General features: G+C 34.5%; 1 protein-coding gene across 4 annotated transcripts; it reads right to left on the reverse strand.

Moving 5' to 3' along the window:
• Nucleotides 1-2,556: 2,556 nt before the first annotated feature.
• Nucleotides 2,557-14,281, reverse strand: SUV2 (protein dimerization). Of its 4 annotated transcripts, none has more exons than XM_086256961.1 (12): nucleotides 13,909-14,281; nucleotides 13,441-13,479; nucleotides 12,621-12,739; nucleotides 12,340-12,443; nucleotides 11,911-12,266; nucleotides 10,374-10,442; nucleotides 9,728-9,810; nucleotides 7,210-7,446; nucleotides 7,017-7,123; nucleotides 5,948-6,105; nucleotides 4,370-4,566; nucleotides 2,557-3,099 (listed from the first exon to the last, which is right to left on the reverse strand). In XM_086256961.1, exons 1-12 carry the CDS (start codon nucleotides 14,224-14,226, stop codon nucleotides 2,835-2,837), a joined length of 2,052 nt encoding a protein of 683 aa, XP_086113087.1. In that variant the 5' UTR covers nucleotides 14,227-14,281; the 3' UTR covers nucleotides 2,557-2,834. The 4 variants fall into 4 exon arrangements, with proteins under 4 accessions (XP_086113087.1, XP_086113088.1, XP_086113089.1 ...); XM_086256963.1 differs by having other exon boundaries at nucleotides 3,087-3,221; XM_086256964.1 differs by lacking the exon at nucleotides 2,557-3,099 and adding an exon at nucleotides 3,251-3,807.
• Between the last annotated feature and the right edge of the window lie 3,364 nt (nucleotides 14,282-17,645).

Genomic DNA, 17,645 nt, shown 5'->3' on the forward strand with positions numbered 1-17,645 from the left:
AAGTCGGATCAAATTTTTCTTTAAGATATGATTTTTTGAATTATTCTGGTGTTTGTTGTATATGTTACTCAATATCACTTTGCCGAGTAGTAAACTGATTCTTAGTTTGAATAATCTGCTTTTCCTTTAAAAATGAAGGGTTATCTCTACACCTCCAATCCCAGAGAAAAGAGAGAGGAGGTTGATACCACCGGGAAACATGTGCTTCAAGACTGACAGATGGTATGCCACAGTGTCAATCTGGAATAAGTGAACCCATAAGCAAAATGCAGTAGCAGAGAGTAGCTAACAAACATAGGCAGTTTAAAAGAGAATTCAAATACCGATGAAAAGTAAACAAAACTCACTACCTGCTTCTTGAGCCTTTTTATATTTGCTCTTCTATTTCTTTAAGTTTTTCACCTCAAATCATGCTGGTGGTGTTTGACGGATCAAGTTGGAACCATCTAAGCCATCATCCTAAACCCTAAACCCTCTCCATGCTCACGTCTTTGAACTTTGTTCTAATATTGCACATTTTCAAGTCTGTTTCATTTTCACCTTTTTCTTCCTATGCATATTTGAAAAAAAAACAAACAAAAAATCTTGAACATGATTTTGTTAAGAAAAAGATCATGAACATATGAAACTTGTACGTACCAGAAAGATGTGGCTGGCACTCCGCAGGTGGCAGGTAGCAAATGATTTCGGTAATTCTCCTTTGCAGGCAGCTGGCAGGTAGTACATCATGGCTAAATCTAAGAAACAAACTAGCAGGAGCAGGAAGATTAAATACTTGTTGAAAAAGCATAATTATGGTTATGGATATGCCTTTTATGCACTAATCTGCATGTGTTGAACATCTTTTTCTTGGGTCTCAGTGATCTAATACATAATTAAGTAGATGTTTTCCATGAGGAAGTGTTGCAATGTACAATGGACAATGTAAAGATAAAAATAAGACCATCTTTAAATTTAAGGAAAACATATATATGTAGAACCCTGGATGAAAAAAGAAGTTACAAGAGGCTTAGATTGGCAAACTTTAATTATTGGCAGCAAAGACCTTCAAGGTCAGGAAAAATAGGGAGGTAAATTGAGAACCTTAAAATTACTTTCTCTCTTGTGCCACTGAAATTTAAGTACTAACTGTTTGTGTAAAGACCATGGTTCAGCCTTGTTGTAGTCACATTTTCAAGACTACAGCACACCAATGGTTGAGACAGAGCCTCCAACTTTACTACTCTGTTATTGATATGCAGTAAGATGTATCAACATATGAAAACTAAATCAAATACTCATAACCAATTCAGGATAAACAATGATAAACATGTGTCCACAAGGACCACAACACTATATGAATATATACTTCTCTATCTATTACCCTTTTTATTTTCTTTTTTTAAATTTCCACCATTCCAGAAGAATTATAAATTACTGCCAATGTATATAGTCTGTCTCAAAATCTATCAAAGCCGCAGAACACTTTCTATTTTTCTTGTTCCATAGTGTACAATTTAAGCATAAATATAAATATAATATATAGCTAAGATTTGTCTGCTTAAATTGTCCTTTTCATCAGTTGTTCTACTAATTAAAAGGATCTAATTAATTACTGTAAAGAAATAAGAATACGCAACTACATTTTTTAATTCATTTCAGTCTCTAGGCTTACCGGTGCACTCATTTTCATGAGACTTTCAAGGAAAGCCAATACCGTAACCATCCATACAACCTTCAACAGTTGCTTCCATCTGCTTTAAATGAAATTATCCAGTAATTGCTTTAGCAGCAGCACATACCTGTCACACACATATGAAGGTTACTTGCTTTGATGAGCAATGCAAACTAGTTTAGAAAAAATAAATTAAGGAGATATTTATTGCGAGAAATTTCAATAAAATTGGTGTAACTGGACTTGAAAAACTTACATTGCTCGTTGTAGTTCAATAAGAATTGAACTTAAGGCCCATCATGAACTTAGGGCATGTTTACTCATTCTTTGCCCATTCCAGTGTTTACCTACATTCATGAGTCAGAAAAATACATAGCTCATTTGTGATTTCTTAAGAGTGAGTCTATTACCGAAATTGAAAATTAACAGCCTAAAAATAAAAATAAATTGCAGATGTTTCTGAAGGATGGATCCACCAGTGTCTAGCAGAAAGTTGTCTGAATACTCAAATAACTTTGCAGTTAGATTAATCTGGCCAAAAAAACAAAACTTTGCAATTGGAAGGACCAATGTTGCATATGTAATTGGAATTAATCTGTCTCTACAGCAGATGGCTGCACATATTTGCACCGGCACCGATCAGTTGGCAGTGCAAATTTTTTTAGGTTCATCGCTTGGTAACTCATTTGTCAATTAGATATTAAATTTTAACTCTCGAGTTTTGGGCGGACACTCCACAAGTTGTTCTATCAAAAATGGAGGAATTGCAGCAGTCAATCAATACTGTTAGCTTCTAGTAGAGTAAAAAGAGGGGTGTCAATTGGTCGGTGTCCTCGTCAATCGGCAGGTGCTAGAAATCTGAAAAGAAAAACAATGAGACAAATTTTGAACAAAGACCATGGTGCTAGAAATCTCATTTTCGTATTAAAATCCAACTGTGGTGGCAACTGTTCCAGCGGAGGGGCTAATCGTCTATAGGATCAACGTGTCTATAGGATCATTGTTCCTAGTGCGCTCCCACCAGAATTTGAACTGCACAGCTATGGTGGCAACTGTTCTCATGTCTAATGTTGATACATACAAAGTCCCAGGAAAAGAAGTTGATACATACAAAGTCCCAGGAAAAGACGTCCATACATACAAATTTACAAAAATATGAACCAAAAGAGCACAGGACTTTCTAAGACAAGTTATCTCCTAAATATGAGAACACCCTTTTCTTAAACACTCGAGCTAGGTCAACAATTTCAGATTCCCTCATCTTCCTGGCCATGCCATCAAACTTCTCACATATCTGGTCTTTCCGGGACAACCTCTTTGCTACATCAATGGTCAAGCTGGCCATGTCTCTGCTGTTTGTTAATAAACGCAAGACCGTAGCAGAATATGCTGGGTTTGACACCAGTCTGTTAAGTAGTATCAGAGCCTCCCGCAATAGCAAGGTCCTACATAACAATACTCTCACAATATAAGCAACAATTAAAATATGGATGAGGTGATTTCCGTCATGTAGATACACAGACATGAATGTATTCCACACAAAGACATGACATATTCCTTGCAAGACCTGAAAAGGAAAACCTAAATGTTGACAAAATGTGTGGCATAAGCTTACAATCTACTAGAATGTGAGCATAACGGTTTATATGGATAGTCAATGGCATTTAAATTCTAAAAGCATTGTGCTAAAAAAATCACAACTAGGAACCATTTGCTTCTTGTTTTTTGAACATACAAATTGAACTACAAAGTGAAGTCAATGCCAGTAATGAACAATACTTGGGTCCTCAGGTGTGAGGGCCTCTCCATCCTCATATTTGATGTGGTCCAGTTAGATTATTACACGTGTCCTTTTTTCAGAAAAAAAAATAATAACTTTCCCAACCACCAAAACATCTGTTCGTTTTCCAAATTTCATTCACTAGAGCCAACACTGATTTGCTGATGAACACTCACCTACGATGACTAGCGGACAACCACTCACCAGCGATGACTCTATGCAACCATTCACCGGTGACAACTCGTTCACATCTCCAACAACTATTATCATAATTTTTCTTGAGTCCTTCAAGTTTGCAGATTCCGAAGAATTGGCAACGAAGCATCAATTTCAAATTTGCAGATTCCCCCTCTCATGATTGGAGGCTTTGTTACTGAGGGATGCCATGGGAATGACATGACACAATGAGATTTTTTTTGCAGTTAGTTATTTTTGTGGGATTTTAGTCTCCACAGTACAAAAACAAAAGAAATACCATCACAGATTCACAGAACTTTTATATTCTTCAAGCTTGCAGATCGTGAAAAAAATTGTAAGCAAAGTCTATAATTTTTTTTTAAAACAAAGACAAAACAACTCAAGTTTCTCAAACATCATCAGATTTCCCATTTAAGTTGAAAAAAGTTTAACAAGATAGAGGAGAATGGATCAAAGGATTGATGCTATGGCACCGATGAGGGAAACCTTTGTTTTGGAATATGAACAGATAATTTTGGTGGGTTGGGAAAGTTGAGTTTCATTTTTTGAAAAGGACGTGTAAAAATCTAATTGGACCACATCAAATATGAGGATGGAGAGTAATGCTCGAAAGGAAATACAATAAAATAAAACTTGGCAATTTAATGCCCAATTAAAGAATGCGATTCTTGCATCTACGTAACAATATCAGAATACAAAATCAAAGGGCATCGTGACACCTCTTACTCATCAATTACCTCTCTTTAAAAATCTGCGGTTGAATAGCATTAACTGCTGCTTCTGTATCTACCTCTGATACCAAAACTTGTAAAATCAACATTAGAAAGTTTGCATCTTGAAAGAGCTTGTGACTCGCAATAATTTCAAAGCCAGATTTTCCGGATGAGGCTAGGAAAGCCAGTAACAGAACAGCACTTCTGCAAAGTTTCAACTCCTGCAAGTAAAATCACATGAAAGTAGTTGGTATTTTGTAATGCATATCATTAAACAAAATTTTTAACTCTAGGGACTTAGGATCAAAACCCGCCTTCAGCCACCTCGACCTCCTATGTGTAGCTCATAGGCGAAGTGGGCCTCCAGTGAACCAAAAAAATTACATAAACCTTGAACTGAAGATAGATTGATAAGATTGATAAAAGAAAAAATTAAATGAACAAATTATTGAATTAATAAATAGAAGGGTAGCCCATTGCATAGTCTATCAACTTCAGAATGAGCCTCGCTTCCAGCCAGCCACCCAAAGGTAATGGGGAAAGAAAGCAATTAGCCTACAGACCTCTGACTGCCCGAAAAGTTCAGATATAATATGCAAAACATGACAGGGGTGGGAAGCATGGTTTGTCACGCCATTTAGACAGCAGTGTAGCCAACAATATAGTTATTGATGCAGCAGAAGTAATGTGACTAATTTTAATATTTTAACCTTCTCATGTAGAGATTTTAACCAAGGATCCTGTCAAGCGACAAATTTCAAATCTCTCTAGAGATACCTTTCTCTAAGTTTTACAGGAAAACAGATATTTGGAATTTATGATCAAGCAACAATTTGCAATCCCAGCTCAAATTTCAACATGAAATGTGCCATTATCTACAACAAATTTAAAGGCTTGAATACTTGATGATTAGGACAGAATGAAGTTTGGTGTCTAAGATGAAGTTTGAAAACTTTGTAGATGAGGCTTCTATTCCCTTTTGAACAAAAGCACAAAAGCTTGAATAGCTCATGATTCACTTTTGAAGTTACATAACAAACCTATTCAGATAAGTAATGATGGAGTTTGAAAATTGTCTTGTTTCCTGACTTAACAGAATGCTCCAATTCCCTTTTGAACAAAAGCAAAGTATAACACAAGTTTCCAAAAGGCACGAAGCAGTGTTTGAATGGGCAGGGCAATTTCCAGAACAGGTACACCATTAGAATTTTGAATTAAGACTAATACCAGGAATTAAAATACTTTAGGGTAGAAACAACAAGTAACATAAAGTTCTGTAAAAAGAAAAGAAGTTAGTATGGCAACTCTAAGATAACACATCACTCATCAGTCTCATCTCTTGTGACTCGACATAGATTAGTATGGCAAGTCATGTTTCTGTCTTCGTGCAACAGTCTGGTCTCTTGTGACACTACTACACAGAAAAATATGGCAATGATCTAATACAAGTTTTTTCCATAGGACAACAGGTCAATATATGCATGAATACATCTACAGCAGAGCTGAAAATAAAGAACTTCAGGAAAAACTGAACAGATCAAGAGAGAAAAATGGAGGGGACCCTAGGGGTGGGGGGGGTCAGGGGAAAAAGGAAATGCCTACCTCTAAACCATTTTCACAGCAAGCCACACAATCTGCAAGCCCTTGAAGGATCATATTGAATTTCCTGAAAGCCAAAGCATCTCCTGCATTATCATCCATAGCAGCAGCACCCTTCCCCTCTTTATAATCAGAACAGAACTTTACCAGTACTTTAGGACCTTCAAATCAGCAAAGAAGCATAAGCTGTTCAGAGTTTGATACAGGTATGACAGAAAAAGTTCAGTAAGAATCAAGACAGCATATGTCAAACTATAGAAGTCCAAAGGCAAACAAGCTGAGTTGTGCTGACTAGTAGGCTGCTTAATGTTAGCTCTAATGATAAGGATTTTCAGGCTTTGCACAACCGTGATAGAGTAGTAAAAAGAAGAGGCCACCCGTACAGGGAAAAAAGAACCTAAAAATTAATATTTAAACAGCTGACGAGGAATAGTAGCAGAAGAAATCTGTCATCCAAGCATACAGTGATATTAAATAGAAAGGTTTTTTGGTCACATAATGTTTTGAAAGCACATACTGTACACTGTAAGCACCAAACCAGATCAATTTGTACCTCTAAATAAACAGAAAAAATCTTGCTTGGAACACTTTAATCTAAGATGAAATGGAATGAAACTGTAAATTCGAAAAGAAAAAAAAAATAAAAAATAATTACAAGTTCCAGAAAGAAATAAAAAGATTTCTAAAAGCTATAGTGGGAAGGGATGGAGGGCTTATGGGACAGTCAGATTTTGGTCATCGTTTTCTTCTGAGTTTCCGTAGTTGCCAGTCTTTTTTCTATCTGGGCAGATTGGTAAAGCTGCAGTCATTTAGGAGCCCAAGATGTTGTTATCCTAGTTTGGTTGTTTGATTGCTAGGTTTTTGCTTTCATGGACTCTTTTTATTGTATTATGAGGTGGACATCTTGTCCACTATGTTAGTACTCTGTTTCGGTATCAATAAAACACTGTTTATTATTAAAAAAATAACAGTATAATAAAAAATTAGCATAAGCTGCGCCACCTCGCAATTCTTTGTTTATGAAAAAATAAAATAAAAAACAAAATGAACAAAGTAAACAATGTGAACTTACAATTCAGCAGCATATATAGAAGTTGCAGAGCTTGTTTTCGCACCTCAAAGCCAGCTTCCTTTGAAAGCAAATGTGGAATAATTTCAAACACCAGTGTCTTGCCAAACCTATCTCCAACAGAACTTCATTCAGAAAATTTGAAAGAGTAACACATAAAATTTCAACAAAAACAAAACGATATTTACATTCTTACTTTTCCCTTTCCATAAAGGCGTTACTTCTCATTAGAATCATATTCATGATAGAGACTGCTTCTAGCCTTATGCATTGTTGCGTATTCCTCGTGGCAGTTTGTAAGATCACCTCAAAGAGAGAAACCCAATCAATACGAGAAACCAAAGTTGCAATATCACTATTCCAATCTCCATTCTTGCTTTGAGGATTTACAACGCTGTTCTCACAATTAAGTCCCTCGACCATGACATTGACCCTGAGTAGAGTGCACTGGAAAGATCAAATCAAAGTGATAAGCACGAAAAAACACAAAAAGAGAACAGAAAACAAATAACAGGATAACCCTAACATATCACAGGTCTTGCCAAAAGAGTATCATATCAGGAAACAAATTTTGAGTAAAATTAGCAAGCAAACAATAAACCGAAAGCCAAACTTGTTGCTCTTATTACCATAAATCCCAACGCCATCACAAATGTGTCTAGCAATGTGAAAGAGCTATTCCTCACCAAAGTACCAGAAGATTTACTCCTACCACCATGATCATCTAAAGCCCAAAATCCTCATCCCCTCAACAGAAAGCAATTTCTTTCTTATCACATATACATTTTTTCATTAACCCATGTAAAACCAAAATTCTCATTCCATTCCCAAAGAGCAGATAAAAAACATCTTACTTTAGTTGCTCATTTACAAACCATTCAAGACTTGAACCATATTATGGTGGCGACAAGGAGGCGCAAAAAAAATCACCTAGATAATCAACCTCAGTGTTGCTAAGCACCATCTGTAGGCAACTATTTCATCTCACTATTGAATATCAAAATTGTCACAGTCAAACTACCATATATTTTTTGTAACACCTCATTATCTGATCAACCATGTCCTATAACCCATAACAAAAGCTTTAGTATTTTTCTTTCTATTTAAAAATATAATTCAAACTACAATCTTCCTATTGCTTTGACAAGTTGAGGAAGTTACATGTTTTCAAGTTACTTCAAGACATACCAAACTAGCACTCCTACTCAGGCTCCGCAAGTCTAAGATGTCAATTTTTTTTTGTAACCCTTTTGTCTTTCTAATAGGGGTGAATAATGGCTAGGGTTTTGCACCGCTAGGGTTTCTAATTGAGTCACGTGTCTCCCTGTCAAAAAGTTTACAATTTTGACTCTTTGGGGCGTTTTTAATCTGAATTACCCTTCCTTTGATTGTGGTCGAGATAATGGTTGAGATGGAGTCAAGATGGTCTTGATCACATCTCGACTACATCTAGACCATGATTTAAATGAGTGATAATTCAGTCATTTCACAACCCAAAAGAGCCAAAATTGTAAACTTATTTGACAGGGAGGTCAAAAAGTAGACAAGGCATGAAAATGAGTCATTTGATGAAAATTCCCATTTACTTTTCCTATATGTTCAAATTAAGGATGACATTAAAATCCCTCCAATTTTTGGGTACATGTATGTACAAAAAAGTACAAAACATTGAATAATACGGGAAGGTGACATGTTTATATGATGTTTGGTGTGACAATGCACCATTCAAAGACTCTTTTACCGCTTTAGTTAACCTGGCTACTAAAGAGGTAGCTGTGATTTGTTGTTTGCAACATTAGGTTGTGACTTTTGTACAAACCTATCTTTTGTGAGAGAGTTCAATGGTTGGTAGTTTGGTATATAGGTGAGGTAGCAACAGGTTTCTTTCTAAGCTTTATGGAAGTAAGGTTAGGGGAGGAAGAGGTAGAAGGCTTTCTTGCTTGGGCATTTCCAACGAGAGGTGTATTTGATGTTAAAATCTTTTTATTGTTATTTAATGATGAGAAAGGCTTTTCCTTGAAGAGAAATTTTTGGCTGTAGATTTCCTCCAAAAGTGGCATTCTGTCCCAGGCAGCAGCTTGGTAGAGGATTTTGAGAAGTATAATTTGAAGAAAAGGGAATGTGTGCATGTTGATCGGCCTCAGTAAATCATTTACTATTGCATTGCCCTATTCAGGGGTGTTGAGGACTTTCCTGTTTTCATTATTTGGAGCTCATGTTGCTTCCATCTTCCGTTTCTGAGCTACATGGGACTTTGCATGGTTGGTTTGTAAGAGTAGGAAGCTAGCAGGAAGTGCCTTTATGCACGACCTGGTGTATATGGTTTGAGAGCAGTAGTATATAGTATTTGATTGGAGAGAAAATCAAGAATATTCGTAAGGGTGGGCGCTCTTCTTTGCAGATATAGACTAATGTTGAGAACCCTCCGTTTCTTTCTTTTATCCTTTGTTGGAAATAATCGTTTATATATGTGTTCAGCACTTATATTTTTATAAAGTTCTTCTGTAAATGGGCTATAAATGATGATATATCAACATAGAATCATTGTAAATTTCTCAAACACACAGTCAAAGGAGATCAGTCATCAATAAGCATATACAATCACACACACACACACACACACACACACACACACACATATATATATATAAATATATCCTGCACAATCGAACTGGAATACATAAAGAGCATATAAAACAGAGTATGCTATATACCTTCCCTCGAATTGCCTTTCCAGACTTAACAGTTGCTTCAGAAACACATGCAATATGTGTAGAGATGCCTGAACAATGATATCCTATGCAAAAAGGAACAATTCACCAACAGACAACACGAAGCAAACTGAAAGAGTTCATGGAAATAATACAATAGTGAACTTAAGCAACATCATAAAAGAATATAGTAGTGAACTTAAGCAACATCATAAACAACATCAAAATTTTCTTTTTAAAATCCATAATGCATAGAACAATATGAAAATTTAAGGGGCCCGCAAACACTTTCAATCCAAAAAAAACTTATCATTTTGTAATATGCCTTGTAGATGCCACAAGGCAATGAGGGGTTGCAAATACAGTTAACATCATCTGATAAAAAAATATTAAATAATTTTAAAATACCTCCTCTAGGAAGTAAAATTATAATTGCATGATCCCACACCATACATCAAACAGGAATCCCATAAGTGCTCTTAATGAAGAACATGCGGTCCCAATCCATATAGAACTTTAAAATCTCTACTAAACCTAGACTGTTGCTTCAGAAACAAGGTCTATTTACTCAAAGTACATGTTTGTTAGTGGGACGTCTATGATATACAATTGGTGCAAGAAGTCAAAGAATATCAATTCTCCAACTCACATTTTCAAGACTACAGAGATTGACTAATGGTTGAATCAACGCCTCCAACTTTACCATTCCATTATTCACCTGCAATAAGAACAATAAACAGATAAAAACTAAATCAGATACTCATATCCATGTTAGAATAAACAAGGAATAACATGTTAACGACATTAGATGAATACTTTTCTAAGGATACACCTGATAACAAACTCCTAATAACAATAAAACCTATTGGGAAAAATACCAATACTAAATAAAATAAGAGTCTTAATACAGTAATACTAAGTAAAATGAGACTCTTATACTAAGTGTCACCAAAACAAAATTACAGAGAGGGTATTTATATTATATTTATAATGTTATACATATATACTTATATATTTTAGGGAAAAAAACGATTTTGGTCCCTGTGGTTTCAAATTTCCGCATTTCATTCCTGTGTTTTATATTGTTTGCAATCTTAAGACATTTTGCATCCAAAATGAAAACTTTTCTCAAATCGAAACTAATAACTTGTTTAAACTCGTGAGTTTAACTCAAGAATGACAGAAAATCATGTATATAACCTTGAATTTGATTTTCAAAATATAAATTTAAAGAAATCCCAAACTTAAAGTTCAAACACTAAAATTTTGTGAGCCTCAATCTCTTTAGCAAATAAATACAAAAATGAAAATTGAAAAATCCCATAAGATGGTCTTTCAAAAACAAATGGATAATTTATCCCCAAATTGAAAATTTGAATTTCGTTAAAATTGTCTTAAGATTGCAAACATAAAACACAATGGCCAAATGCGGAGTTTTGAAACCAGAGGGACCAAATCTGTGTTTGGCGTAAAACACAGGGACCAAAATTGTTTTTTTCCCTATGTTTTATATATATATTATATTTTTCTAATTATGATATCATGTCCCATAAAGCTTACGCCTTTCCTTTTGAGACATAAAATGCCTCGCCTCTAAAAACATTGGTATGGGGTAATGAAATCAAAGGTTAAAGACAATAGCATAATAAGAATTAGCCTTAATAAAAAAACGTAGCTTGAACACCATAAGGCAATTCAACCACAAAAAATCAGTAGAATGTTACGGAAAACTTGATGCTATGTTCAAATTCTTACTGTTAGCCACAAATTCTTCACTGTTTCTATTTTCTATGAAAGTAAACTTTTGAATTAACCAAACAATCCAATGAACAGGTGTACACTCATGTCCAAAATAAAAGACGTATGATGACAACACAAAGAAACAACCTACTCTTCTCCCTAAACCCTTCCCAACCATATTCTGAAGTAACTATCTTTCCGCGGTTCAATCATGAAAATATTGGTAGCAGATTCAGATCGTTATCAGCAAATCTAAGTTTCAGCAGAAGTTTTAAGTTGTTCATTTGGACACTTGCCTTGTATGCTAGGGATGTAGATTATACAGTCACAAGATATTTCCTGTTTAAACAGATGTATGAAATTACAGAATCAATAAATACCTTAGTCAAGACAGAATGAAGATGAGACAATACCTTAGTCAAGACAGAATGAAGATGAGACAATACCTTAGTCAAGACAGAATGAAGATGAGACACTTCTACAGCTTCTGTAGTATGAGGCATGTGCAAATGGTACTGCAAAGCTGCAATAGAAGAACTATCATCTCCCAGAGTGTCCATTCTTAATTTGGAGGACATATTCATACCAATGCACCCAAAAAGACAATAGAAATCTGTTTGGCAAGCCATAAGCAAATTGGAAATTAGATTTCTTCCTAACTCTTGTTCATTTGGAGAGCCCCAGATGGCTTGTAATTTCTTGGAGAGGTCATCATAAGTATGCAAATCATCATTTGGGATTGCTTGGATAAAAGCACTAGGTTCATCAGTTTGAACGCCTGTGGCTTTATAGGTTGACACACCTAGCACAAAACAAAAGAGATATCAGAAGAATAGGGCAAAAATAAATTGATGATGATCTCTAACTCATCTCACCAATATCAACAGGCTGATCACTTGAACATATTGCATTTTGAAATTGTCGAGAAACCTCATGTTTGACCAGGACAATGTCTCCAGATTCCCTGCCACCATTGGACCTTTTCCAACATGCAATGAAGATAATGGAACGTAAGATAATTTAAAGCATCCCACATGCACCTTTCATGGTGATTAGCATGCTATACAAGGAGCAGAAGGCCGAAATATCATTGGTTTAAAAAGGCACCATGTAAGACCGATGCCCCGTGACAGAGATAGTTTGTAGTTATACTTACAAATTTGCACTCTCAAAGTTCCTAGCAGCAGCATCTTTCTTTTGATTCATTGAAGTTACAAGTTTAAGCTGTTCATCTTTTTTGTCTCTTTCCTTCCTTAGTTCATAGCACTCTTGTTCCTGTAAGTATAGGACAATTCATTGCATACAGAAACTTTCACAAGAAATAAATCTGAAGACCATATATATAATGCAATACTGGCTAATAAAACGAAAATTCAATGGATATTATGAGAAACGGGATATTATCAGAAATAGAAAACTGGATGTGGCTTCGCATGCACTCATATGAACTTGTGGAGGTTATTATCTGGCATAAGGGCATAAAGCAAATAAATAAAAGTTTGACAGAGCACCTCATTATAACCATGCCCACATAAAATTTCCTGAAACAAATGTAATAAAATAGTTTGTGGTATAATGAAGTCCAGAAAACGAGACAAGCAATAAGTTTGAATTGCTGCCCATTAAAAAACTCATAAGAAGATAATATGCACTTCTCTCTATGGTATACATTCTGAACACACAAATGCAACCACACGGATGAAGGGGAGAAGCATGTAGATATCCATTATTTCCAATTATTAAATTATAAAAAGCTAAGTAATTCCTACTGTGAAGTACAGAAAAAGGTATAATGACATTACCAAGACTAGAATGCATAACATTATAGGAAAAAGTGCACCTATATGAAAAATTTGACCAAAACTACATTATAGTATGACTAGGAATAACTACAGAACAAACAAACAAAAACAAAAGCAATAATCTTGTCATTATGCCAGAAGCAATAGTGAAACTGCAATGACAAACAGACGTACCAAATGCGAAAGCTGCTTCGAGACACATCCTAGCTCCTTCTGCAATAAAGTTCATCAAACTTTGGTTAAAAATTAATTTATTTTACACTTGAAAAGCGAAAATATGAAATTGGTGAACTATTTAAAATCACAAAGGTAGGGTATGCAAAAAACTTCTCCTTGTTCTTCGAACCCAGGTCATAAGGCGAAGTATAGTCCAAAATATCCGGACATAACAAATAATTCAAACGAAAATTAAGGAGTTAAAAGAAGCAGAAAAGCTACATAAGGATTAGAAGAATATTGTCAATGCATATTCTCGGAAACCAAACAAAACAAAACATAAATATATATTGTCAATGCTACACAAGATTTAACATTTAACACTAATAAACCCAATTTACTAATTAAATAAACTTCGACCAACAAAAAAAAAAAAAACCCTTTTACTTTTCATGTTTACATATACATAAGCAACAACTCTTTTACCTTTAAGCGGGCGATTTCGAGTTCTTTGTCAAGTTCGGAGGCGCGAGCATTTGCAGGCAAAGCTGAAGAAGAAGCAGCAGTAGTAGCAGAATGGGAAACAGCATTGGTCGGCCTCTGAGAGAGCTCTCGCGGAGGGGAGTAGGTAATGGGATTGGAGTGAGAGTGAGAAGACCGCCATTGAAAGACTTGTTGTTGATGTGGTTGCGGCGCGGAAAAGAGAGGAGGTTGGAGCTCAGAAGAGAGGGCACGCTCCTCTACTTGGATCAGTTGGTCCAAGAAATCAGCGTCCCATTCTTCTAATCCCTCCACTTTGCTCATCGTCTCCACTCTTCAGAGACTCTCAGGCTGAATCACTCACAAACTGTCCACCTTCTAATCCCTCTTTCGTTGGCTTCGATTCCCTTTTGAGTGCGGTAAAGAGATTTTGAAACAGAAAAGCACTTTTTTTTAATGTATTTTCAACGTTTGCCACTGCTTTTATAACCGAGGAGTATAATTTCAATTTCGAGTAAGTTTTGGACGAAAATTTTGACGAAAATTTTGATTAAACTTTTGATTTTAATAAAATTAGGTAAAAACGATAAAAATTACTATTAAAATATAGAAATTTTGAGTTAAACTTAACTATATGTTTATTTAACATATAGTCTATTACATAAATAAAAAATGTTAAATAAATTAAATTATATAGTAGGTTTCATGTGATATAAAGTGAATATAATGCACGCTGAAGGTAAATACTGTTAAAAAAATTAGTCACTAATTAATAATTATATAAATAACACCCTAAACCCTATACCGTCTATATACTCTATACTCTGTAAGGCTATAACCCTTCATATATCCTATATCCTGTAAGGCTATACCCTCTATATACCTTATACTCTATAAGGTTATACCCTCTATATACCCTATATATACCTTATATTATTAAATTTACTCAACCCTACCTCCTAAACCATAAATCACTCCATAAATCTTAAAAGGTCTATTGACTTTAGGTACCAAATTATAATATTTTTTCATTTCAACTACTAAAACATTTATGTCATTTCACTTTAGGTACTAAATTTCAGTTTATATACCAACTTTAAAAAACATGGTTATATCGAACTGTGACTGTCTAACAGTCATAACTTTTTTATTGATTTATTATTTTTTCAATATTTATAAGGCTTAAACTTTAATATTTACTCTTTGGGTTATAAGACTTCATCCCCCAAACCTAAATCAAAAGTATGAAACCCTTAAAAATTTTGATTTTTTATAAATTTTAAATAGTCACAACTGTGACTGTTCGACAATTACAACTGTAATTGTTCGACAGTCACAATTGTATAACAAACTGATTTGTGACCTAATCCAAAATGTTTTACTCTAGATTAGTACCTAAACTAAAAAAAATTAGTGTCTTGCTGTTTTTTCAAAAAACCATTGATATTTGGTATTTAATCCTAATTTTCTCAGTCTTAAATTATATTAAACTTATATAAAATTATAAACTTAAATACTCCATAGTGATATTTAGTTTATAAACTTATATAAAATTACTAAATGCATATTATAGTTTTTCTATAAAAAAATAAAATAAAAAAACCATATTATAGTTTATATTGTTTTAAACTTTTAATTAGGTTTTATTACATTTTTAATATTTTAATATCTAACAAAAAAACATCTTTAAATATGTAATGTATATAGTTTTAGTACAAAGTTTTTAATTAAACTAGTTAATACCCATAGATTATGTAATTATGTTTTTTTTTTGTACAAAAATTATATAATTATGTTTATATAGTTATTTAGTTTATATATGTGTTGTAAATATTATTAATTATGTGATTGTCCATTATCATGTTCAATATTTATCTCATGTATTATCTAGAGCAATTGTATAGATAATTAAGAGGAGTCCAATTCATTGTAAAATAGAAGACCTTAAGGGTCTATCCCAGGTCATCCAAGAGCCTATAAATAGAGACTTTATGTGAATGAGAAATATACTCTGATTACTTCCCAATCTCTCTTATGTTCTCTCTACATTTCGCTTTATTTTATAATACGTTATCAGCACGAGAGCTCTGATATAATTTTTATACAAGCCGATGACAATTGAGAGGCTTTTATTATTAAGAAGCATGAGCTTATGTGCTCAAATTCGATGCTCTTATTTCGCTTATTTATTCATGGCTATAGTTTTATATTTCATATTTCATTATCGGCATGAGTTAGATAGAGCAGCTGTTTGAGTTTAGAAGCCTAAAGTTTTCTCTCACATGATTCCCTTCTGTTATTTCATGAGTATTGGTTGATCTCTATTATTCTAATATGGTATAACTATGAAGCTCCAGTATCCCATCACGTACTATTCTTTTGTTATCAGCTTAGAGCAATCTCTTTTTGATTGATCATCTCTTAAATTTATATGTTCGTAAATGGTGATTGGCTATATGTGATGTTAATATATTTATATGTATATATGAATTATTCAAGTGTATTGTATATCATCATGTTCAAATCATTTGCCACGGACTAGGTATTAATATAAGATTAATTATCTCGTCATGCTTATTTGGATATGTGTTGTTAGGAGATAAGCCAAATTTATTTGGATATCAGTAATGCTACACTTACCACATTTTTATACCACAATTTCATACCATCTTACATGGCATTTATATATTTGACACTAAAAATTAAAAAATAAAATCTAAAAAAGAAAAAGGAAATACCCTTCCAATAAAGTAATGACACATCAAGTGTGATACAAATGTGGGAAAAAAATGTAAGATAACTACATTATTGTTTGGATATCTATTACAATGATATATATAATATTATGAACAGTAGATTTCATAAGTCAAAAGGCTATTGAATCACTTCTAACGATTGGTAGATGTTGAGATCTATTATCACATACTCATGATTTCGTTTGATAGTGCACGCTACTACATATGCATCTTTGTTCAATAAGGTGTTAATGATACAGCGCCGGTGAGCACTCGGCAGCGTCGACCCACTGTCGCAATCTGCAGCCGCAATCCGCCATGAAGTGTTTTACTCCTCCACTCGCCCAGAGTCGCGATCTGCAACCACGACCCACCGCGACTCATCCGCTGCGACCCAGCCCAATCGACCACTATAGCCGTTGGAGCGAAGCACCGAAACCCACGGTGGCTCCCTCTGTTTTTCTGGTGACTCTGGCCGCTGTTGGCTGATGGTCTTGTGTTGGTTTGGTTCCCCTTGTTGTGTTCTTACTGTTTGCAGGTTCCATTCCATGAGGTCGTCGATGATTGCAGGGAAGCCATGAGCTCCTGTTTGAGTTTTCTAATTTTGAGAACCAGAAGAGAGAGCACCGAACGAAAAAAAATAATAATGATGAAACAGAATAAAAGGAGAAATGAGAGATTCTCCCAGCACGCGCAAAAAAAAAAAAATAGTAAAGGTTTTCTTTTTCTTTTACATTATAATATTAGTCTATGAGATTATGGCCCCGTTTGGGATTGTTGTGGAGGACCCAAAAGCTGCTGTGGATGACAATTCTCAATCACCCACAGCAATTTTGGTGTTTGGTAAAAAAATGAAAAAGTGCTTTGTTCCACAATTCTCAACTCCCCACAGCAAAAATAGAAAGCAAGTTTGTAGGTGCTTTTGAAAGCTGCAGTGAATCACAGCAACAATGAAAATTTTATTTTATCAATAATACCCTCATTTTAGTAATTATAAATAACCACAGC

The sequence above is a fragment of the Dryas octopetala genome, chromosome 9, assembly GCF_963921425.1.
Source record: "Dryas octopetala chromosome 9, drDryOcto1.1, whole genome shotgun sequence".
NCBI classification, from domain to species: Eukaryota; Viridiplantae; Streptophyta; class Magnoliopsida; order Rosales; family Rosaceae; genus Dryas; species Dryas octopetala.

Excerpts from the sequence above, each read along its gene's own strand:
- SUV2 (XM_086256961.1), bottom strand. The coding sequence starts at position 14,226 with ATGAGCAAAGTGGAGGGATTAGAAGAATGGGACGCTGATTTCTTGGAC. Across the intron at positions 12,740-13,440 it reads CGAAGCAGCTTTCGCATTTG|GAACAAGAGTGCTATGAACT; the intron begins GTACGTCTGTTT and ends CTATACTTACAG. Across the intron at positions 12,267-12,339 it reads TGATCAGCCTGTTGATATTG|GTGTGTCAACCTATAAAGCC; the intron begins GTGAGATGAGTT and ends GTTTTGTGCTAG.